This window comes from Callorhinchus milii, unplaced genomic scaffold, assembly GCF_018977255.1.
Source record: "Callorhinchus milii isolate IMCB2004 unplaced genomic scaffold, IMCB_Cmil_1.0 Scaffold27, whole genome shotgun sequence".
NCBI lineage: Eukaryota > Metazoa > Chordata > Chondrichthyes > Chimaeriformes > Callorhinchidae > Callorhinchus > Callorhinchus milii.
In genome coordinates, this window is record NW_024704768.1 from 4,961,832 (window position 1) to 4,986,007 (window position 24,176).

The 24,176-nt window shown below is 41.4% G+C and overlaps 1 protein-coding gene across 1 annotated transcript in view; it reads right to left on the reverse strand.

Moving 5' to 3' along the window:
* spryd3 (SPRY domain containing 3) overlaps positions 1-24,176 on the reverse strand; it is a 67,453-nt gene that overhangs the window by 22,854 nt on the left and 20,423 nt on the right. The window contains exon 7 of the mRNA XM_042344196.1: positions 8,727-8,876. Within this exon, the coding sequence (XP_042200130.1) occupies positions 8,727-8,876 (150 nt within the window). The remainder of the gene's footprint in view (positions 1-8,726; positions 8,877-24,176) is intronic.

The following is a 24,176-nucleotide window of genomic DNA, read 5'->3' on the forward strand; positions in this document are numbered from 1 at the left end:
GCAGCCTCCCGCAAACAGTCATAGTTTGAGTGACCAAATTAATATTTTTTTAAGGGATTATTGCCACCAGAAAGCGATTCAACAATCGACTAACAACTCGGTTCCTAGGTAAACAGAGGCGTGTAGAGCAAGCAAACCTGCCTAAGGTTTCGCCCTGCCTAGGAATTGAACCTGGGTCCTTCCTCTCGCTCGTGAGCAGAGCGCTCTATCAACTGCACTACAGGACTCTACATGGAACTGCTCAGCCCATACTGGCTGAAACATGCAGTGTTGGGACAGGATTCAATTTTCAGGAATCCTTTTTGATTGTTTTGGTGATGAAATTAAATGCCGTCCAAACTGCCTCCATTCAGATTACACAGGAATGTAACTCCAGATACCAATCAATGGGACCCCTGAGCCCGCTTACCTGCACTCCAGCAGCTGAAGATAATAATAATAGTAATCCTTGCATTTGATACCTTATCACATCATTGAGATGTCTCAGAGTGCTTCACTGGATATACTGTAAATTGACTAGACATCACTCACTGTTTAGTGCACCACAATTGGCTGCTCACTTCAACGACAACAACTTGCATTTATATAGCACCCTTCACACACGGTAGCATCCCAGAGGGCTTCAGAAGGCCAGCCAGCTTTTCACAAGCATTTTGGGCGTTTTGGTAAGCAAATAATAACGGATGTGCATTCGGTACAGAGCCTGTCACGTCGGGAAGATGTCTCAAAGGGCTTCATAGCATTCACGTTGAAGTGGAGTGACTGTGTACTTGTGAGCAGACGGAGCAGCCCAACTGATCACAGCAACATCCTGCAACCATGATACGCAGGACTAATTTTATTTGGGTGATTGTTGGTCAGGAGAAACTCCCTTAATATCAGAGTCCACATTCCAATTCCTAGAATTCTATCTGGCCTCCACCCCTGCCCCCAAGTACACACACACAAACACACTGGGGAGAGATTGACGGGCTCAATGCGTGTGTGTGTGTGTGTGTGTTTGTGTGAAAATAGCAGTGCAGAGAGGTATACAAATAAGAAACTATATAGACATGTGTGAATGGATGGATGAAAGAGAAATAAAACAGAAAAATAAACAAAAGCAGGAAAGAGGAATGTTATCTGGCAAAATGTATTTTGAATTCAAATAGAAAGAGCTTAATCGCAAAATCTTACCAATTTCTAAAGTCAGTGATTCAGCATTCTCCTAAAAGGTGACTGTTTGCAAGACTGATGTGAACCAGATGGGGGTACATGGCATGTCAAATGGAAAAGATTCCTCAGTTTCTCAACACGCCAACTGCTAATCCACCATTCTGACATTAATGCTGGTGCCTGACCCACCCCTGTCCCCCTGACTGCTTCAGGTCACACAGCAACAAATATTTCCTTCATAATCCCCCGTTTATTGCACAGAGTTACACACATTCCCACTGGCTGCCAATCAGCCGTACACATTTGCACTCCAATTCATTCCTTGCCTCACTCGCTCACGCACGCCCTTGTATTTATTCCCACCAGCCCCTTACACATTCTCCTGCACGCACAATCCTCCTTCCCCTGAACAAATAACATCCTCCCACCCTTCCCCACATAAACATACATCTATCAAAAGCTCACACCTACGTTTGTCAGCTGTCTCTCGGACAACTATTTTCTACAAACTGAATATCACTGCTGCATACAAGTGGCTGCAGCACTATGAACACTTAAGATTCTATTGCTGCAAGTGTTATGGAAAATTATGGGGAAGATCCTAAAGGTCATCAAGATGCTTGTAACAATCAATCCAGATGTGGATTCTGGAAACCACACGAGATTACGTTACTATTATGAATCTGCAAAGCATAGAGAGGAGTTTCACACAAAGAGAAATTTCTGATAATAAACGAAAGAACACTGAACAATGCAACTTACAGAGATTTACTTTGTGGTTGGAAACTGGACACTCAATAACTGACCTTCAATAAATGCTTTCAGTGCTAAAATGTTTCACACTGTTGGGAATGTTGGGACATCCTCCCGACGTGAAAGGCACTCTATAAATATAATTTTGTTGTTGTTGTTGTTTGACAGCATTCATTGACAGATTATTAGTTTTCCCCCCCAAGGAAATTGATGGTTTAAAACCGTATAACTCGCTTCATTTTCACTCCACTGAGGAGAGAATGAATTTGGACGGTCTTCGAGACGTCTCAAAGCGCTTCACAGAACATACTGTAAAGTGAAACAAAAACAGAGTGAGCTGGGAACACTCAGCAAGTCAGGCAGCATCTATGGAGAAAGGAAAGTGAGTCAACGTTTCGGGTCTAGGACCCTCCGTCAGCACTCACTGTAAAGTGAATTGACTGTATATTTTGTGGGTGAAACGCAGCAGCCAATTGCGCCCAGCGACGTCCCCACAAACAGCCGTGGATTGAGTGACCAAATTAGTAATATTATTACTTTGGTGCAGAAGCCTGCCTGAAGTGTAACCCACAGCCGACACCAAATGCAGGAGATAATCAGAGCCACTGGTTCCACAATTTCAGCTCTCGGCATCGTCCATCACTGGTTTCCAAACCATACGCCCAAAATATGTTCTGTGTTATCCTAAGGATAACCACTGCTTTGTTCGGTTTCTTTAAGCAATTTGTTCTTTTCTGCAGTGGTTTCAGTTTCTCGTTGTATTTTTCCTTTTTATTTTCAGTTGATTTATTTTTGGCGCGTTGCCTTCCTCGCCCACCTTATCATCCGAACGTTCCTTTTGCACGCTGGCCTGGCTGCTATTTCACAATCGAAAGGGCTTTGAAAGTTTATCGCCTTTCAGCGCCCACTTATCACGCAGCTTTGACTCATGATGTTTACTGCTGGGATGATATCAAAATGCCAAACCATTTTGTTTTTGCTCTCAGCCAGCTCCAGCACACGTGAGAATCTGTTCTGTTCCAAAGGTTTTAAATTACAGCAGCACCTTAAACCTGAAACCAGATCCTAAAAATACTCTTAATCTACGTAAATAGGAATCCTCTAACCTTTGATTAATCTTCTAATCCCACTTGACCTACTGACGCTGCATCAATTCCTGCTCACACCGTATTCCCTTCAGTCAATTATTTCCCAATGGAAACGGCCTCTTGTCTCTCAGCTGTTTTGTAAGGTTTCTGGAGCCTTTCACTTTCTTCACAACCTTGCAGTGTTTTCCCTTTTCATTAGCTTCAGTCGAACTTCTATTTTAGACCCATTCCTTATACACGGTTTAAAAGTAAATTAACTTTTCAATGTTTTTAATGCACATTCGATTGAACCCCAGTTATAACTCTGTTGTGCTCCGAGACGCCACCCTGTGTGAAGGCCGCTATAGAAATGCGAATTGTAGTTGTTGTTGTTGGTTTAGTTTAGGTCCATAAAATAAAACCCCATGTTATACCCTGCCACTGGTCATCACAACTGGGCCATGACACTGCTGCTGACATTACTGAGCTATGCACGGAAAGCCAGCCAGCCAGCCAGTCAGACAGCTAGCCAGCCAGTCAACCAGCCAGCCAGCCATCCATCCAGTCAGCCAGCTAGCCAGCCAGTCAGCCAGCCAGCCAGCCAGGCAACCAGCTAGCCAGCCAGTCAACCAGCCAGCCAGCCATCCAGCCAGCCAGCCATCCAGTCAGCCAGCTAGCCAGCCAGCTAGCCAGCCAGTCAACCAGCCAGCCAGCCATCCAGCCAGCTATCCAGCCAGCCAGCCATCCAGTCAGCCAGCTAGCCAGCCAGTCAGCCATCCAGTCAGCCAGCCAGCCAGTCAACCAGCCAGCCATCCATCCAGCCAGTCAGCCAGCCAGACAGACAGACAGGCTAGAAATGCACTGTGAGACTGTTGGCAAAGATCTGAAAGTAAAGCATAGATATGTATAGCACAGATGTATTTAAGGGAAAGCTAGATAGGTACATGAGGGATAAAGGAATAGAAGGTTATGCTAGAATTGGCTGCCGCGTTTTGCCCACAAAATATACAGTCACTTCAGTTTACAGTATATTCTGCGAAGCGCTTTGAGACATCTCAACAACATGATCAGGCGCTGGATCAAATGCAAGGGTTAATTATGATTATTATTGTGATATATAGGAAACAAGTGATGTACAATCTAGACACTGGAAGATACAGAAGACAATCCCATCCACCAAGAAGATTTATCTTTTCACAGGAAGTTTGACAAAGAGAGGAGCCACAGGATGCCTGTGCAGGAAATGAAAAATGCCACATGCAGAAGGAATGCTACTCTGCTGTTGAGCCTGAGGCACATTGTTGGGCAGAGAGAATACAACAGCTTTGATGCTCATACCACACAAAGCTCCAAAAGTTCCACTTTACTTTTCAAAGTGTCTATGTGTGGGGCAAACAAAAAAAAACTTACTTTGCAAAGTACAACAACTTTCACTCTGCACAAAAAACTGAAGAACATGAAGATGGAGCTGAGCTAGGCCAAAAGGAATGTTTAAACAGATTTGATTTCAGCTTCTTTATTCAGTCTACAGAAGAACGAACAAAAGAGGACAGTGTCTTCCACAAACCAGCCCAAGGCTAAACATCACAGAACCCAAGCAGCCACGATCCCTGCTTATTCATTAGCACATTTATTATTGATAGGTAACTATATATTATGACCGTATTTTACTCAAATCTGAACTCAACTGGTTTAACCAATTTAGCACCACAGTAAATTCCATGTTTTGAGCAATCTTTACTCTCTCTCTCTCTCTCTCTCTCTCTCTCTCACTCTCGTTCGTGCTCTTTCCTTTCTGCCCCCTAACAAACTTTAGCTGAGGACCCAAAAGGTTTAAACTTCACGGCAAAGAATGTTAGCATTTGGCATACGTGCATGGAAAAGAACAGTCAGACTTTAATTTCATGGGCAGAATATCAAAAATGGTGACATCTGCATTGATTTCTGGGCTTTTAGCAATAGCAGCTTGGCTGAACAGAGAGCAAAGCGCCTCACAGGGAAGCGGGCCAGTGCAATCCGCGTTTTGATGAACGACATCTTGAGCCCCAAGACCTCTAGACTGCTCTGTGCAGCAAAGACTCCATGGAGAACAATGGGAAGTGGAGTTCCTGGTGGTGCCCTCAATATTTAAGATCATTTTCAGGCCACTCTGCTTCCTCTGTTGAGACAATGAGGCGCTCAAGGTTTGACCATCACATCCCTGGATCCTTTGCTTCATTTTCTCCCTCTTACATTTTTGAAACTTACTTCATTATCCTGCAATGATACGGCCTTCTTCTGTTCCTCAAACCCTCCCTATAATGCAATGATCGCTATTAAGTGGGATCTGTTGTAAGTGTCCATGTTTGGTGCCAGGTGTGGGCATTGTCTACCTCGGCCTCAATATCAAAAAAGTAGCCTGCTGTATTTTTCCCTAATGTAAAACTTTATGCTGTAATTCTAGCAAATAAGCGGAGGCATTTAGCAGAAAATGGGAAAGCACGATATGATCAGGACAAATTTTTTTCAATAAATGGCATCCTTTCACTTGTGGTTAGAAATAGTCCAAAGCTCATTTACTTTTTCATCAGCAACACTGTCCTATTGGAAGGACCTGAGAGAATTGCCACAAATACTTTACTACAACATCGCCCTCTCATCTTAAACACTGATTGTTGTGATCCAAAAGCAAAGATTGTTTCGACGATAAAGACAGACGGATATTACGAGCCTCAGAGATCTGCAGGTGAGATACGTCTTCTATTGCATTAAAACAGTAAAGGCAAACTTGCTGCCCTCATGGCTATTTCTTAAAAAAATGTAAAATCCCGAATGCAACGCAAGAGAGCTTGTTGCTGCAGATCCAACCCAATGCAAGCAACATCAATAGACGGCTAATTGAAATGGGAAACAGATGCTTAATTATGGATTCTGAGGCAACAGTGGGATTACACGAATATAGCAAATCGACGGCCATTGATGGAATAGTTTGTAGGATCTCGTGTGCTGTCAGTAATTTACTTGTGTCTGATTTCCACATCTCACGACAGAGTAAAAAGTCACATTCCAACAAGGGCTGGAATTAATACCACAGTGTGTGCCACCTTCCAGGGTTCGGAGACGGGTTGGAATCCGCCCTAGACAGATAGTATGATGATCACTTGAATTGCTGTAAAACCTCCCCCACGCCAGGCTGACATTTTTTTTCCAAGCACTGTTGAGATTCCTCACGCAGCATCAGGCAAAATCCCAAAAAACTCATGTTGCTTCCATTCACATTCTCACGCAATTTAAACTGTTTTAGAAACTATAACATGGAACATATTTGAACATCTGCTTTTCTGGGCTCTACATTCAATTATTGGGACCTTGTTGCCTTGTCCCACCTCCACACAGAGGTACTGGATATCCAGAGGGAAAGCTGACAAAACGTGTAAAAGAAGTCTCATTTAGCTCCATGAAATGTGGAGAAATGTATGGACTAAATGGGCGAAACCTTAGGCAAGTTTCCTTACTCCACGCCTCTGTTTACCTAGGAACTTAGTTGTTAGTCGATTGGCAGATCACTTTCCAGAGGTAATAATCCTTCCAAAAAAAATATTATTACTATAAATGGAAGAGACCAACTACTTATAGTTCTAGATAACAAGCTCCACACTGATTTTGCTTTCATAAGTAAAATAAAAAATCCTTGCACTTTGGTATAACGCCTTCCATGGTGGGAGGACGTCTCAAAGTGCTTCACAGGATTTTACTGAAATGCGTAGTGACTGTGTATTCGGAACACTATCCCTCCGCCTTGCCCCATCTTTCCCCTTTTTCAAGTCCACCTGAAAATTTTCCTCTTCCACCATGCTTATGGAGCCTCCGGCTCAGAGTTAGGCTCCGCCACTGTTAAGTGCTATCATGGTATCTCATTTGCACACAGCAAGGTTACACAAATAGCGCTGAAGTGAATGACCAATTTTATTTTCTCTTTAGCTAACTAAGGGCCAGTATGGAGTAGAAAAGAAAATCTCAAAAAAGAAGGTAAAGAGAGAGTAAAGAAATCAAAATTGGAAAACCTTAATAAAATTATTTATAATCATAATAATAATCCTTGCATTTGATATTGCGCCTTATCACATCTTCGAGATGTCCCAAAGTGCTTCACCGGACACACTGTTAATAATAATAATAATAATCCTTGCATTTGATAAAGTGCTTTATCACATCTTCTAGATATCTCAAAGCGCTTCACGGAATATCGTGTAAAGTGAATATATTTGTGGGTGAAAAGCGGCAGCCAATTGCGCATAGCAGCATCCCACAAACAGTCATGATTGAAGTAATCAATTTATTTTTGTTTTTTTCTTGAGGGATTATTATCAGGTGTGTGGAGTAAGGGAACTTGCCCAAGGTTTCACCCTGCTGGGAATTGAACCATTTAATATTTGCAGTCTGATTTTTTTAAGTCATTTTTAATACTGAGGAGCAGGCAACCTCTGATGTAAAGTTTATTTGGTATGAAGGTTCAATTCCCAAACAAGCTTTCCAAGCAAACAAAGGGAATTGATTTATTGGCATTGATTTATTGTAATGGGTGAAAGACCATGATGTGGTACTATAACTATTTCTTAACTTGATGTTGTGAAAGTAACTTTGATTTGATGACACCAATAGAATACTCACAATAGAATAAGTAATAGTAATACCCTAAGTAACTCTATTTTGTGGGATGTCCCAAGGCAGTGTCTTGGGACGTCCTCCCAACGTGAAAGGCGCTATACAAATGTAACTTTGTTGTTGTCGTTCAGAAACAGAATTGAATGAACGACTCAGTGAAATAAAGATGTGAGCACATGAATGAGTAAAAGACGAGTTTAAAGCCAAACTCTATAGAATGGTAGAAAAAAGGCGGGTTTATATAACACAAGCTGCTGCCATGATCCAACTGGTGTATTTCTCAATGGCAGATGGATAAAGTGCGTCTGCGATCTGGGTGATAAGAGATACACATGCCTTCGGCAACGTTGTGGAACTTTCCAAAACAATTTTGCGGATTGTAAATAAACCCGCTCGAGCATCTGGAACAATTTTTAAATGTATTTGTCCACAAATTAATGGAATAATAGTCCTTGCATTTGAAGCAAAACAACGTCAGTGAATACTTTTCAAATAAAATACAGTATTTTAAAACATATCATGCGTTGTCATCAGTGAAGGTTTTAAGTCTGAACTGACGTTTATTTGAATAGATTCAATCCACATCCAAATAAAGAGAAATGTCACCTTGACTTATTCTGGGAGATTATCTTCTCTTAGAATTGTGGAAAATTCTTACAATCATTCTTAATTTAGAAGTAATCTTTCTAAGAATAAAACAGATTTAAATTGAATACTGAATTTAGACATTTTGCACAGTTTTGTACCATTTTAAATTTTGAGACAAAATGGCTAAGACTACAGGGGATTTTGGACCAAAGTACTCTCAACCTCAACTGACACAAACAGCCAATATCCAACTAAACAAGCAACGTGAACAGCATTTGCAGTGAGGGCTGCAGTAATCATTCAACAACACTGGAGAAACATACATAAACCTTCCATAATCTTGAAGACCTTTAATTAAGGTCACCTCTTAAACTGTTCAACTAGGGTCGACCCCAGGATTAGTCACACCTGATGAGGACATTGTTACCAAGCTGGTCAGAATTACATCCTTCATCTTGTTTAGTTCAGAAACCTACTGAGGAATAATAGAAGGGGAAAGGCCCTGTTTGTGCTGCTTACCTTTCTGGCCAGACCAAGGGCAATGTAGCATTTTTCACCGGGGTCAATGATCTCTACTTCAAAGTAATGGCTTCTGGTGCTGAGCGCATGTCTTGCTTGAGCGAGACCCACATCCATAATGCTCTTCCCTTTGCCAACGTACTCTAATAGCTACAACAAAAGGAGCAAACAAGACAAAATAATTAATGGTAATAGGCATAATAATAATAATAATAATCCTTGCATTTGATATAGCGCTATATATAAAATACCAACTGAAACCAAAGTGTAACACTCTTCAGAGTTTGAGATTAAATTCCTCCTTGCTTATACACGGGAAGTATTGGAGGAATCTTTGAAATGAGAAAAGGTCACTCACTGACATCCAGGAAAACCAGCTGGAATTAGAGGAAAGAATTCAAAGGAATGTAAAACTACAGCCAAGTGGAATTTGTGTAATGTCACAGAAATATCTTTAGAAGCTGTTGTAGATTTGGTGAAGAACCTGACTGTGGTCTGTGTGGGTCTCTGCTGGGCCCAATTGGCTGCCATATTTTGCCCACAAAAATTCAGTCAATTCGCTTTACAATATATTCTGTGAAGTGCTTTGCGACGTCTCAATATCAAATTGGGAGCTATATCAAAGGCAAGGATTGTTATATAAAAAGCTTATCCTGAGCTCACCCAACATTCATTCATCCATCCATTCACTATCAATAATCTAAACTCACCATGCTATGTTGGCCCAAATAATTCCTCTTTTCCTGTATGAGTGATGAAACTAATGGGAATATTTACCTCCATGACTCCACAAGGGGATCTGGAAACCACAACTGGCTATGTCGCCAAATTACTGATAATATTGTCAACTGCTGTCAGTGATGAAATGGAGCTGAACACTGAGCTCCCACACAGGGGGCTGCAGAACAGTCATGAAGCAACAATGCAGAAGATTCAGAAGAGAAATCAAAACACAAATAACAGCTTTAATAATCCCTCCAAAAACAAAAACAATAATAAATTGGTCATTTTCAATCTACGACTGTTTGTGGGACATTGCTGTGCGCAATTGGCTGCCGCGTTCGCCCACAAATATACAGTCAATTCACTTTACAGTGTGTTCTGTGAAGCGCTTTGGGACGTCCTCCTGACGTGAAAAGCGCTATATCAAATGCAAGGATTATTATTATTATTATTAATGTTCACACTCCGTTAGTAGCACTTGTGCCAGATAGTTCTGGGTTCAAACCCCATGTCAGGAGTTGAGCCTAGTCAGTTACTCCAGTACAGTACAGGGCAGAGCAGCTCTGCATCATTATAAGTGCTGTCTTTCAGATGAGGCATTGGAACACTTTTCCTCGAGGGCCTCAAAGGGTTAACACTCGATCGCACACATTTTGAATAGTGTGTTTTACAGATATTTTCAGGGCAGATCCTAAGTTATTGGCTTCATTATTTTTTTTTAACTTTTCGTTACCACCTCAACCAAAATGTGCTATGCGACAATTTAAAAGGAAGTTATCTGCCCTGTGTGACATGATCCTGTGGGTAACGAAAACCACATTGAATCAAAGAGCTGCAGATCTGGCAAGCTCTCTTCCTCCGTTTAACCTTTCACCCTCTACTTGAAGAATAAAAGTTTCCAGGTTACGATCATTTTATGCATCATTAAAAAAGCATGAAGCAAGCTGACAAGTTTGGTTTGATTTTCCATTTACGTTTCGTGATTCCGCAATATGAAGAAAACATGCATTTGTTTGGTAATATTAAAAATACTTTGTCAAAGTAGCCATTGTGCAATTATACAGGACTTTGGTCTAATAGTCAACTGACTGAAATGACAGTAAATTGTACCCATTTTCTTATCTAAAACAGTGAATCTGAGCTCATGCCATCAGAGTGACCACAGTAGCCGATTTGTAATCCCTTACCACATTTTGCTGTAAGGTTAGAAAAACACACTGGGCTTCAATTTGTTTGACAGCTTTCAATGTAACAGGCGCTGTGTCAAATGCAAGGATTATTATTACAACCAGTCAATGACACAAGCAATTCTTTTGGGATTTATTAGTTATGAAACCAGAGATTAATTATACAAAGTAATGTCTTCTTTCAGTGAGATTTTAGTCAATTTGATTTGCTGTAATATAATGTTCCAAATATTGAACATAAATAAAAATAAATGCAGCAAATAACACAATATTATTAAGTGGCAGAATCTTATCAATTTCATAATCAAGATAATCTGGTGTGTAACAGGAGTAAAACAGATCTATCTGTACCAGGGAGCTATCTGTACACAATGCCTGTGTGTAGCAGCAGTAATGGTATCTCAAGGAACATTATTGTCAAGATATTACGTCACCAGAGTCACAGTTTAATATGAGACCCTTTACCTTCAGTGTAGCTTCCCTCATTAGTAATAATCCTTGCATTTGATATCGCGCCTTATCACGTCTTCGAGACGCCTCAAAGCACTTTATAGAATATACTATAAAGTGAATTGACTGTATATTTTGTTGGCTGAACACGGCAGCCAATTGCGCACAGCAGTGTCCCACAAACAGTCATGGATTGAATGACTAAATTATTGTCATTCTTTGAATATATTGTTCCTCGGTGTTTATTAGGCTAAACCGATCATCTGATGCGGGGGGGAAATAATAGAAGTAATTAATTCAGAGTCCCTCTTGATCCAGTCTAGCAAGAGTTACAAAAACATTTCCACAATTACATACTGGGAAAGGGTTAGTCCAATCTAATCTAGTGCTCACATGTATAGATCTGCAGTCTCTCCTTTTTACCCATCGCCCCCGCCATTACCACCCCGCACAGTGGAGGCTGCCTGCAGGATTCGTTCCGCTCACAACGTAGGAAAATATTGTTAGAAACAAAATATTGATCAAAGTTTAAATTCTGAGAAAAGCCCAACAAATTGCCAAGTAAAACATAGGTAATCTGCTACAGGTGCTCAGTAACGTCATGAGCTACACCTATTGACAATTTGACCATCGCAACCTCTTAAATACGAGAAAGTCTATACAAGGTGATGTACTCAAAAGTGACCTCTTGTGGTGGGACCAAAACTGAGACAACAGAACTGTTCTTTTTGCTGGTTAGATTCCAGCAGTTACACAACACGGGGTCCTGCCAACATGCTCCTGATATTTTCTGGAATTAGGTAAGTCGGAGACGCATGCATTTCCGGTGTCAGACTCCGCCACTGTCAAGTGCTCTGGAACGTTACGCCGTGTGAAGAGCGCTCTATAAACGCAAGCTGCTGTTGTCAAAGATCCCAAACGTCCACAGTCACATTTACAATCCCTGAAGCAAAATTAGTGTATTGCTATAAAAACTCAGCATCTTCACTGTGGCAGCTGCAGCAAGCTCACCCAGGCTCTCGGGCCATTGGACATGATTTTTAAAAATTCCACTGCTCATAATCCTCCAATTAAGTGGTTTCTAAACTAAGCCCTGTTTGTAAGCAGGCGCCCGCCAAAGCATGGACTGGTGTGTTGTTCAGTTTATTGTTTCTCAACTCAAAGCACTCTCCAATGTGACAACCATAACCACATCAATTTGCTCTTTTCCCAGTGTCCTTTTTATAGAGAAGACAAAGGCATACATGAAGAAGGAGGAATTAAGGTGGGACTTAAAAAAGGCAGAAAGAGAGTGGTGTGGTAGAAAGGAGCTCCAGAGGATAGGAAAAGCCACCTATGTTGGCAGAGAGAGTGGTAATGCAGTAATCGTGAGTTAGGATAGAAGATATTGGGGTGCCAGGGAACGGGGGATCTTGAGGGTAAGGACCTTGAAGTTGATCCGCTGAGAGACAATGGAGCCTGGGGCAAAGGGTGTGCAGAATTTGGTGGAGCAAAGGCGCTGTTTGCGAGGATATTAGTGCGCTTGCTCACGCACGCATATGCATTGTGCACTTTTACTCACTCAATTGATCCCACAGTTAGAATGATTCCCTCCCAGTTACCCAACTTGTATTCCTTATTAAGGATCCAGTAATAACAAATCACAAATTTATTATGTATCTCTAGATCATCGGGGAGTTAATAGTTTAGGTTAGGCTTTGTGATTGAGATGGACATGAGGTATGTAAAGGCATTTCCTCCCCCTTAACCCTCCTACCCCTTTCTCGTTCAAACTCACCACAAAAATTCTAATTAGACGGTTATTTATCCCAATGGTATTTCTGCGATGCTGCTGGGAGCCAATTAGTAGCACGTTTTCCCGACATAACATTCACTTAATTGCTAAGTAATTTCATTCGGTTAAGTGCTTTGAGGCATTTCTGTTACGTGAGTGGCACTGTAAGCTGTGGCTGCTGTATACATTCCTTGATTCTGACGTTCTTCCTCGTTTAATCAGCCCCACCAACACTCGGGAGAGGAGGGCAGCATTCTAACAGTTAAAGCTTTGCATCGTCAGACAGGGGGGGAGCAGAGCAGCACCAAACCACCTGTTCTTCTGCATTGACAGCCTTCGATCTGTTGAAGCAGGAAAGTGTATATTTCAATTCCATTTGTGGTCTCTGGATTAATAGTACCGTATTTGGCTGCTCTAACAGAAACTTATTAGATGACTCATATCCCACTGCTTGTAACTGCATACCGGCTGACATCACTATTCCCTCGACTGGGAGCAGCCATTTAAAGGTTTGCGCCATAATATAGATGGACCTTTTTATACATTGAAGCAGTGTAAAAAAACAGAGTGTATGTCAAGTACAAAACAAATAATAGAACCGTGCACATTTCTTTTGAATACTTACACAAGTCTTTAATAGAAACTGAAATTAACCATGCGACTTACAGTGTTTGAGTTGCCACTGTTTACCTCACAACATAATAATAATCTTTGCATTTGATATAGCTCCTTATCACGTTTTCTAGACATCTCAAAGCGCTTCACAGAATAGGGATTAACTACAGAAGTTAATAATTTTTCCATATGGCATAGCGCTTTTCGTGCTGGAAGGATGTCTCAAAACATTTCACAGGATTTACTGTGTCATGATTGTGTATATTTTGTAGGTGATCGGGCAGATGATTTGTGCACAGCAATGATCCATGAGAAGCCATGAAGTGAGTGACCAATTTATCTGGAGGTTTGTTGGCCAGGACACTGTCATGGAAAGCCAGGCAACAGACCAATTACTAACCAATCAGTCACTATACAGTACTTCTGCACAAATGAGGCCAACAAAGTCAGCGGTTTGTTGAATCTCTCTTTATTTCATTTTTAATGATCATCCTTTCAATATTTTTAAAGCTTTGTGCCGACTGAAACGAGGGTTGTCAATGGTGCGGAATAAACGTTCTCCCATTCAGCAGGCAGTCAGATACAGCATGGTTCGATGTGGAATAAAGTTCCACTTGTTTTGCTTATTAGAACATTATCTTCCCTAAAATTACATTTCCTCACATCTTCTGATGACTATTTACTGATACATTTTTTATTCACAATAAAGCTCCATTATAACATGGTAATTGGGGTCAATAAATTCCAATCGTGCATTTACTTATGATTTTAAGTTAATGGGAACTTTAATTAACAACTCACTCTTATACAGCACCCTTCACAGAAGATAAGGCCTCGGGATTGCTTCACAGTGGCGGGGTTGGATGGTGAACCCGTGAGGGTGGGGGGGTGGGGGGTTTGGTTAAGAGAGTTGAAGGAACATATACACAATTGTAATGTGTTACTGGTTTATTTTGTTAAAAGAGAGTGAACATCAACTTTATTATCAATTTATCATTTGCTGGTTTAGGAGGGGAGAGGAGAGGGGGAGAAGGAATTACAGAGTGAAAGATTGATTCATTCCTGGAAATGTCAGCTACGGCCTGCGTTTAACCGCAATGCTTGAAAAATCAAAATACCATTTCCTTCACTCGTTAAATGTTTACAGTCTTTAAACAGCACACTCAGCTAACCAGTTATTCCCCCCCCCCCCCCCACCCCCCTGCAGGAAATAGTTTGTAGAGATAACTAACCAAGAACAGGACCAGAAATCTGCAGCTTATTAACGTAAAACTGCTGAGCCACATTTTGAGCAGAATCTCTTTTGGTTAACTAGGTTTTGTGCAGATACAGAAGTATTTTCAATGACGTCGCACAATTTCATCTGAAGCGGTAACTCATCTATACATTTTAAAACAGTTTTACCTGCTAAAGACGCCTCAAATCCTAGTTTTTAATTCAATTGAATTGTGTTATTCAAAATAGTACAAAGGGTGAATAAACGTCAATAAATGCAACAGTTTTAGAAATGATACCCTGAAGGGGAGACACATTGGCTTGACATGAAACAACCTCAGTGTACAGAAGTGTGCAGAGCAAGTTCACGCACCAGATTTTGTGGTGCTTCAGTGAAGAACAAATGTTCACTTCAATAGGGCCTTTTAAAATAGGATGAAAGTCTCAAAACACTTTACAGATATAATAAGACACTGAACAGAGAAAATCAAGGTTTAAGGCTGCTCAGCAAACGCACGGGTGTGTCTTCGGGAGAGTTTCGACAGTAGGAAGCAACATAATGAGATTTTCGGACAAAAGCTTTGTGCTTTGCAGAAAAGTGCAACTCTGAGCTGGGAGGCTATTGGCACATACCTACCACCTCTTTCCCCTTTCCATCGACGTTTTGAAACTCGTAAAGCAAATTCTGGCACACAGGATTAGAAATATACAAGTTCTTAAAACATGCCTAACTTTAATTTTTTTCACCTTTGAACAGACTTAGTTTCTGCTACAGAACAAGCATCAGATAAGGCCCCTTCGTAAGAATTTCCATAAAGCCTGGGTTTGGTTTTAGAGGATATTGTACAATGAAACCCACCTGTATTTAAATCCGATCTAAGCAATTATTCCTTAGTCCCAACTTGTTTCTGATTTAGTCACCACTGACACAGCCAGCCCTGTTTTACACAAGTCTGATCAGAGGCAGCTTGTTGGGATGTGCTGGTTATAATTTTGCATCAATTATATTTCACTATATTCACCCCTAGACTGCTGAATTTCTGTTGCAATGTTTGAAAGCAATACAACAGGTGATGAGGAACAAAATACCAGGTGGTGGAGCAATAGGGTTGTAAAAAGGAACTAAACAGATTTGGCACGTAAAATAATCCACCCTGCCATCTGCACAAAGAGCTCTTTGAAATTCATTGCCCAAAACCCTCTGCCCTCTCCCTACCCTCTCTGAACCCCACTGAACAACTGACCACTTTTATTTGGGGGAAATTGTTCACCAGGTCAACGAGAAACACTCCCTTCTCTTTTCCCAGTTCAGTAGTGCAATGGAATCTTCAACATCCACCTGAATAGGCAGACGGGACCTCGGTTTAACATCTCCCATCCAAGTCCTGACTTGGGACTTGAACCTATAACCTTCTGACTCTGAGGTGAGAGCGCTACCACTGAGCCAAGCTGACAAAACCTGTTGTTGGATGCCTTGCAAGACCTTATAATAATAATAATAATCCTTGCATTTGATATAGCGCTTTTCACGTCGGGAGGACGTCCCAAAGTGCTTCACAGAACCCACTGTAAAGTGAATTGACTGTATATTTGTGGGCGAACGCGGCAGCCAATTGCGCACAGCAATGTCCCACAAACAGTCGTAGATTGAAAATGACCAATTTAATTATTGTTTTTGGTTTTGGAGGGATTATTATTAGGCTCTGTGTGGAGTAAGGAAACTTGCCCAAGGTTTCGCCCTCTGCCTGGAATTGAACTCAGGTCTCTCACTTGCAAAGCGAGTGCTCTAACCACTGAGCTACAGGACTCCAAAATGGGAGTCCTGTAGCTCAGTGTAGCTCCTGTAGCTCCTTCTTAAAGTTGGGTTTCGAAAACTGAACACGACCCTCCGAATGACCAGCATGCGATTTCTAGGCCATCTCCATATCTTGTCAACTAAGTTAAGTGACAGAAAATAGGAGTCGGCTGCAATATTCTCAAAAGCGGAGCATGTTTACCAACTTATGCTTGCGCCATTTCCCCTCCGCAAACACATGGATTAAATTAGCATTCAACAGCCCGTGTTAATACAAAGTAGGCAGCAAATGGAAAATCTCTGGAAGCAATTTGCAAGTTTTACATTCTGCATTCTATTTTAAGAACAACCGAGCACCAGGGTGCTTAAGCACGAGAAAGGAAAGTGAAACAAAAATTGTCACCAAAAATATGAAATATGTGGGTATTCCTGTCTGGAACAATGCTCAAAGGCTTCAGTGTTATTTCTTGTATCCAGTCGCACTGGGGCAAACGCTACAGATTAGTCAGCCTCCTTGAATACAGTGAGATAGGGAAGTATACCCTAACCAGTTTGTTTATCTGATATTACGTGAGAGGGTTTTGTCCCAGTTTTTCATAGAGCAGTGAAGATAATCCCATTTTACAGTGCGTCTCCAACCAATAGGATACACACAGAACTGGCGTCACAGAACTACAGCCAAGAAAGAAAGAGCCTGCATTTTTATGACAACTAAATTTGCTTAACATTAATTACTTTCAAGTGTAGTGACTTTGTAGGCAAATACATAAGCCATTCTCACAATGCAAGGTCTTCTGAACAATGATATGGAGAGGAACTCCTTTCTCTTTTTTGAAGACTGATCAACAGGCAGATTGACCCATCTGAAGGTCAGCAGGTCCTGATAAAGCAGCGCTCAACTAATCCTTTCAATTCCAATTTCTCGTTTTCTCCCCATATCCCTTAATACCTTGACCTACCAAAAATCTATCAACCTCGCTCTTGAAGGTGTGGAACTGGTTCCAATGTGACATCCTTGGCAACAGAATGTCAGAATCGAGCCCACCCTCTGTGGTTCTTCAGCCAGGCAACTCCTCTGTACGCAGCTGATGACAGCACAGCCCAGCCTGGTTCAATGGCAGGACTTGGAAAGGGCAGACTATTTGGGAATCAGCGGGAAAGCTTGCCAGACAGTGCTCTCAACGGCAAGCTCTGCGGTTTTAGCTAGTTAGACTCCAGCAATTCCCTAAGGGCTCACTCAGCCCAAGCCTTGGCTCTTGCCAACCTGCTCCTAACACGCTCTGGGATTAGGTAAGTAGTATGCATCCCTCCGGGGAGAGAGAGAGTGCACAATCCTTTCCAATAAATAATTCCGGAATTTCCAAGTGCAGGTGAGATGCATGGAACTCTCAGCTTGGCTTGGAGACTCTTACACACAGTAATGGGTTTCCACGTGTCAGACACCCGGCTGACAATGGTGCGCATCGCTCATGTAATTGATGTGGAAGCAGAGTTGAGGCTAGAAGTGAAATGCAGCCTGATTTTCAGCGGTGACTTAGGCACTAACAAAAGGGTCTTATTTTAATCACTGATATGAACTTGCCCCGATGGCCGATTAAAATCTTTGAACAGTGACAAAGGAGAAGCTATAAGGGCTCCATTCAGTTGCTCCTCTTGGTTGTATATTGAAGTCAAAGGCAGCGTTTCTTTCCTTCACTATAATATAAACCAGAGTGCAGCTACTTTCGGAGGTAGTTGCTCATCCCTTCTCCAATGGCCACAGCTCCTGGCATCACACATTCTGTCTGTCGCTGGGTGAGCAGGTCACCAGGCTTTTCCAGTATTTTCATCTCCATCCCAGCCCTGGCAGCTGAGCAATCAGCACCATTCCTCCAGCTTCTGGAACGCTTTCCCTAAGCCTTCTGTCTCACTCCCTCTCTGTCTGCACAAACCATAAAAAGCTGCCTCCTCGACCATGTCCAAGACCTCCCTCTTTCTCCCACTTGCTGCTTAGTGTCCATCCTTGTCTTTTATAACTTGCTTTTATATAACGCCCTTCATGCGGTGTAGCTTCCAGGAGCGCTTAATAGAGGCGGATTTGGTAAAAAACGGAAAATAGCAAGGTGCTAAAGAAAAAGAAAAATCATTGAAAAATTAGGGAAAGGGGGAATTGAGAGAAGTGTGAAGAGAGAAACAAATGACACGCTGGTATTCTTGTGGTATGTGTGGATAAAACCACAGTAAAATGAAGGTCGTTTTGTTCCCACAGTACATGCGAGTTCTTGTGAATATGACCCATAACATTTTTTTATCATGATTTCCCAAAAAAATTCTATGGCAAAATGACAGACCTAATAATCACGAAGTGATGGTGTGAGAAAGCTATATGACAAACAGGGATCATGCCAATCTGTGGTCATGTCCTGATACTGCAACATGCTGTTGGTAATGACTGTGAAATTGTAATCATTTGTATTTTCCTTAATCCTAAAACTGCTTTCACCTTGTGGTTCTGGAGACTTTACATAGTCTCCAAACGTCTATAACAAATAATGTGAGAACTGCTATTAGAGATAATATGCTGGAATATTGCAGTCGGGGAGGCTGGAAGAGGCACCTTTACTCTGGGCTCCTTCCTCAATTCCACTAATTTCATATAATATAATAATAATCCTTGCATTTGATATAGCGCTTTTCATGTCTTCTACAAGTCTCAAAGTGCTTCACAGAATATACTGGAAAGTGAATTGACTGTATATGTTGTGGGCGAAACACGGCAGTTATGTGGCTAGTGGACACCAAAACAAAATTCTAATGGCAGTTTGCAAATGCACAAATGTTTTAACGATAATAATCATAATCTTTTTATTTGATATTTTTCCTCATTTCAATAAGGATCTTATTTTAAAATGCTTCACAGAATTTTACTGAGTAGTGAATGTATTTTGTAGGCAATTTACCTGCGTATATTTCACAAACAGCCATGAAGTGAATAACCAATTTTATCTGGAGAATTGTTGGCTAGGACTCCAAAAGAGTTAGGGTTAAAAACTCCCTTCTCTTATCAAAGCATGACATAGGACCTTTAACATCCGCCTGAACAGGCAGACAGAACTAGGTTTAACACCCCATCCAAAGCACAGCGCCTTCAACAATGCAGCAAGCAACAGGATCCGACTCAGATTTTAACCTGGGGAAACCAAACGTTTCACAATCCTGGCTACTGGCTCTACCTGGAGAGACACACCAACAGTGTGAAAGCTGTGTAAATCGAGGAGTTAATTATACAGCTCCCCACAATTGTGAAACAAACAAAAAAGTGTATTACTCAGATAATTGAAATGTCACGATATCACAGCAGGACAAAAAATGTTCCACGTTCTGTTTAAATTCTGTGGTCCGACCACAACCATTTTGAAATGAAGCAGAAAAATTTAATATGTTTTTTATAAACTATAGAGAAATCGGACCCACACTTTAGTAATTCTGAATGGTTGAATGAATTATTTATAATCATCGGTGCTGCATAGAAGAAACACTTTTTTTATATAAAAGTTAAAGCTTCTGAAATTCAGTGTTGTAGCTGAAGTGAGCCAGTAACTTGTGTCTGTATTTGGCCACTGAGGTGTAAAACAGGATCACTAGGAGCATATACATATGGAGCAGGGTTCTGTACAACGGACCTGAGAATAAGAATCCTTGCATGTGATATAGCACTTTATCAAGTCACCAGAACATATTAAACTGAGCCAATTAAAATTATTTACGCATTTAAGCCAGACAGGTTTAGCTTCACGGTCAGGCCTTCAGCCTCTCTGCCCTCACGACCTAGAACTTCATCCAAAAGTCTCATCTTGCCTCCTTGCCTTGCCTCCTTAATAATAATAATAATAATAATCCTTGCATTTGATATAGCGCTTTTCATGTCAGGAGGACATCCCAAAGCACTTCACAGAACACACTGTAACGTGAATTGACTGTATATTTGTGGGCGAACGCGGCAGCCAATTGCACACAGCAATGTCCCACAAACAAGTGTAGATTGAAAATGACCGATTTATTATTGTTTTTGGTTTTGGAGGGATTATTATTAGGCTCTGTGTGGAGTAAGGAAACTTGCCCAAGGTTTCGCCCTCTGCCTGGAATTGAACTCAGGTCTCTCACTTGCAAAGCGAGTGCTCTAACCACTGAGCTACAGGACTCCTTCAAGACCCGTCTCAATACCCTCCTCTTCCACCGTACCTTCGGTCAGCCTCCTACCCCTAATCGCTCCGCCCTCCACCCCTTCCTGATCCCAACCCCCAGCTCGGGTGCGGATCCCTGACTGTCCAGTGCCTTGGGATGTCCTCCCGACGTGACAGGTGCCGTGTAAGTGTCATTTGTTTGTTTCACCTCTGAAGGCTGAGGCTCAGCGCAAAACTTAGCAGCTCCTCACAGTGCGGAGAGAGGCAGCTCATTTTACAGCCGCACGTGCAGATTTGTTGCTGCTATCAGCACAGGCGGCACAAGGGTTACGCGAGCACACGGACAGCGGAATGGGATCACCAAATGCAACCTGCAGTCAGAACAGCTCCTGTTATCAGCCACCAAAGCTTCCAAACACATAAACATTACCTCAGACCAGCAGACCTATACAACCTACAGATTCCCCAAGAGTCTATATCCAACAACAGCTTGGATTTATACAGCGCCCTCCACACCGGACGGCGTCTCAGAGCGTTTCAAAGGCAGCAAAATGAGCTGCCTCCCTCCGCACTACATTGTAAAGTTACACGTTTAAAAATATAATGGCTGGGAGCAGTTTATTTACAGGTAACCAAGCAACAGCACATTTAATAGCTATCCCATTTGATGTGTCACAAAATCCTAATAACACGAAACCACCCTCATTCAGGCAAACATCTCTGGTGTTTAATCTTCAAAGCAACAGAATAGTGCAAGTCTAAACAGCAATTAGTCTCCTGGGTCATAAATCAACATGGCAGAAAGCTTCCAACCACCGTGTGGACAGTTTAGATATGTAAATTAATTCAAAGAAATCTTCTTTTGCACCAAAGCAAACATTAAAACATACAGAAATGTTACTCCTTCTCTACAAATTACTTAATAACTGGTGTGTTAAAGATCATAACACTGCAAGGTCATAATCCAGCAAAGCATTCAGATATAGAATCATAGAATCTTACAGCACACATAAGGAGGCCATTCGGTCCATCGTGCCTGTGCTGGCTCTTTGAAAGACCTACCAACTAGTTCCACTTCCCGCTCTTACCCCATAGCCCTGCACATTTTTCCTTTCAAGTCCCTATCCAATCCCCTTTTGAAAGCTACTATTGAATCTGCTTAAACTTTTCTAACCTAATTATTTTTATGATCATCTTAAATGTGTTGTATGACCAAAAATTGAGAGTGGGAAATGGGCAGAGAAAGCACTGACTGGTTTTCCAGTTTTACATCTAGCATTCGAGTCATTTGGAAATACAATTTTGTGAGTTTTTCCCACCCAACTTTTGTATGCTATATTTATGCTGTTCCATAGCTACCCATCACAAACATTGTCTTACTTCCTCTTGCTTATTTCTCAACAGTATGGGCAGTAGATCAACTGCTGTAGAAACCAATGAATTATCATTTATTATATCACCCTTCATAAAACAAACCTCAAAAAATGTTTGATGAATACACAGTGCGATGTTCTTATAATGTAGTGCTTCAACAACACGTACAAAATATGGATCACATTCTCTGTACTGGATGGGTCAAATGGTCTTCTGCGCTGTAAATGCAGATGCCTGGAGCCCGCTTGTCTCCCACATGCCACCCAGTTCTCCCACTAGAAAGGCCAACTTCAAGGTCATTAGGCTGTCACTCAGGGAGTGATGTACATAAGACCATAAGACGTAGGAGCCATTCGGCCCCTCGAGTCTGCCCCACCATTTAATAAGATAATGGCTGATCTTCTAACCTAATTCCATTTACCCGCCCTATCCCCATATCCCTTAATATCACCTTGGAACGTCCTCTTGATGTGAAAGGCGCTCTATAAATGTAATTTTGTTGTTGTTGTTAATCCCTCTATCCTTTACAAATCTATCGTTTCACTTATTAGTGTAGGTATGTAGGTGGTGGGACTTTTCTTTATGATGGTTCCGTCAATGGTATATAGGAAGGACGCATTTCTGACAACGCAAGTTGCATTTAAGTAGTTTCCATCAGCATTTCATTCTTTCCTAATACCAACCCTTGCCATTCCCACCTGCTTCCTACATTATTGCATTTCATTTTTCCAACCCCCTCTGCTTTACATCTTCCTCCATTAACTTTATGTCTTTCCTGTTTCTACCTGTCTGTTATAGAACCCTCTTCATGTCAGCTGTCAGGTTGGGTATGAGAAGGCTGCACTAACTGTTTTAAACACAATTTTGCCTGTTGAACAAAATGATCTCATTACATCCTTAATTTCAGGTCAAAGAGTTCAGACATTCAATCAACCTGTACTCCGTTCTATCTGGAGCAAATTTGGATTTGGAATGGTAATTACCTTCACACAGCTAGAAAACAACTGATGGAGTTCAAGCTAATTGAGTCTCCAATTGATCCATCAAAAAAATGATTGTAGACATGATGATCCGTGCTAAACTTTGAGACTCAATGAAATAAATAGCTCAAAAGAATAATTATTGTGTCATAAGAATACTTTCAAATGCAAATCAAGTTCAAGGATACTTACAACTCTAAAGTAAAAAGCAAAGACGTTGTTAAATTACAAGCAAACCCACCAGGTATACACAGTTGAGGTAAGAAATTCCAGATATTTTGTCTTAAGAGTGGCCCAGGTGAGGAGGAGAAAGGTAAGATTTCTCTGGGATCAACCTGGCTGCAATGTATCATGCCTGCCGGAGACAGAACCAACCTAATTCTTTGCAGTGGGACTTGATGGTCTGATATCTGAACCAGGCAGGTTCACAGTAGTGCTCTGCAAGCTAATACCTAAATAATGTAGACAAAGCACCAGGAAGCTCATCAATGTCTCGTACTGTTGAGCAGAACTGTATTATTAGCATCATGGATGTTGTAAGACCTTACTGACTAACACTATTGTCTCCAAAAACAGTTGGTAGTAAATCACTGGGAAATGTTACATGACGTTTCAATGGGATTGGGTTCAATAAAAATGTGTTTTCTTTCAAAATGTAATTTACATCACAGAAAATGGGAATTGACAGCAACTCTTCCCCAATTTCAAAACACCCAGGTTGCACCATGCGAGGCAGGAACATCTGGAACTTGTCACCAGGGAGATATTCTGTTTATTCTGTGGTTGTGCGTCATCTCACAAACAACTTTAAATGTATTCTTGATTGACGAGCACTGACTGTTGTTTCACGTGTGAGACATACCAATTCAGTGAGCAGTTAATAAACGAATTCTTTTTTCAGTATCATACTCCTTTTCTTCATTTAGTTGCAGTGAGTGCCCACTTTGCTTATTCTTTCACGTGCTAACTTTGCCAGCAATTGTTGAGACCCTGTGTCTGGATCAACTAGTTCTGCACAACATCACGGAATGGAAATTCTGACAAGAAAACAGTACCGATATTCCAATGTCAGCTCACGATGCGTCAGATATTACACTAATACTAATTTTGATAGTGTCAGTGTTAATTTTGATAGAGTCTGATTGGCTCACACCAGTGCCTCAGCACCTCGGGC